Source organism: Drosophila guanche, unplaced genomic scaffold (genome assembly GCF_900245975.1).
Source record: "Drosophila guanche unplaced genomic scaffold, DGUA_6, whole genome shotgun sequence".
In the NCBI taxonomy this organism is placed as follows: domain Eukaryota; kingdom Metazoa; phylum Arthropoda; class Insecta; order Diptera; family Drosophilidae; genus Drosophila; species Drosophila guanche.
The window spans coordinates 1-749 of record NW_023002036.1 but is presented as its reverse complement, the minus strand read 5'-3'; the positions used below and the strand labels follow the sequence as shown (position 1 = coordinate 749).

Genomic DNA, 749 nt, shown 5'->3' with positions numbered 1-749 from the left:
ACTGGCACTGCATTATTCTCGGCCCTTCCAATTCTCCCTATGAGGGAGGGCACTTTAAATTAGATATATTATTTCCAGATAACTACCCGTATGTCCCGCCTCATGTACAATTTACGACTCAGATTTACCACTGCAACATCACCAGTGGCGGCCACATATGCCTGGACATACTATCGAACAACTGGTCGCCTATCTTGACGGCAGATAAAGTTCTCCTATCGATCATGTCGCTGCTAGCAGATCCCAATCCTGACGACCCCATGGAAATCGTAGTTGCCAACATGTACAAGAGGGACCGAGAGCAGCACGACCGAGTCGCCAGAGAGTGGACCACACTCTACGCCATGCCATAAGTTCTATTTTGATAAGCATGCACATAATGCACAGTAACACCACCCAGAAATTTATACCCATATTCATACAAATATCAGAATTCTTATGACAATTCCCTGAAGATCTTTAACAAAAACTATATCGTGTGTTCCACGTTAGCATTATCTTCTGAAGATTGTTACATATATACATGAAAGTGGTTAACAAAATATATTACAAATCTGTGGCCTCTTTCAAAAGCAATGTTGTCTGATTAAATGGTGGTCTCCAAAATTTTAAAAAGGTACGAGGTACGGTACCCAGTAAGAAATCTGTACCTTATTTACTCTTCGAGTACCGGGTATAAAAAAGGTACTGAGAACCGTGTTGAGTGGTTTAATTGTCGCCTATATACTGTAACAACAACTGGAGATATA

At 41.1% G+C, this 749-nt stretch overlaps 1 protein-coding gene across 1 annotated transcript; it reads left to right on the top strand.

The window, feature by feature from the left end:
• Positions 1–14: 14 nt before the first annotated feature.
• Positions 15–423, top strand: LOC117591781 (ubiquitin-conjugating enzyme E2 D2-like; the record flags this gene model as incomplete). The annotated part of the gene is made up of 1 exon (XM_034285088.1): positions 15–423. A coding segment is annotated over one exon (339 nt), but the record flags the coding sequence as incomplete, so codon positions are not given.
• Between the last annotated feature and the right edge of the window lie 326 nt (positions 424–749).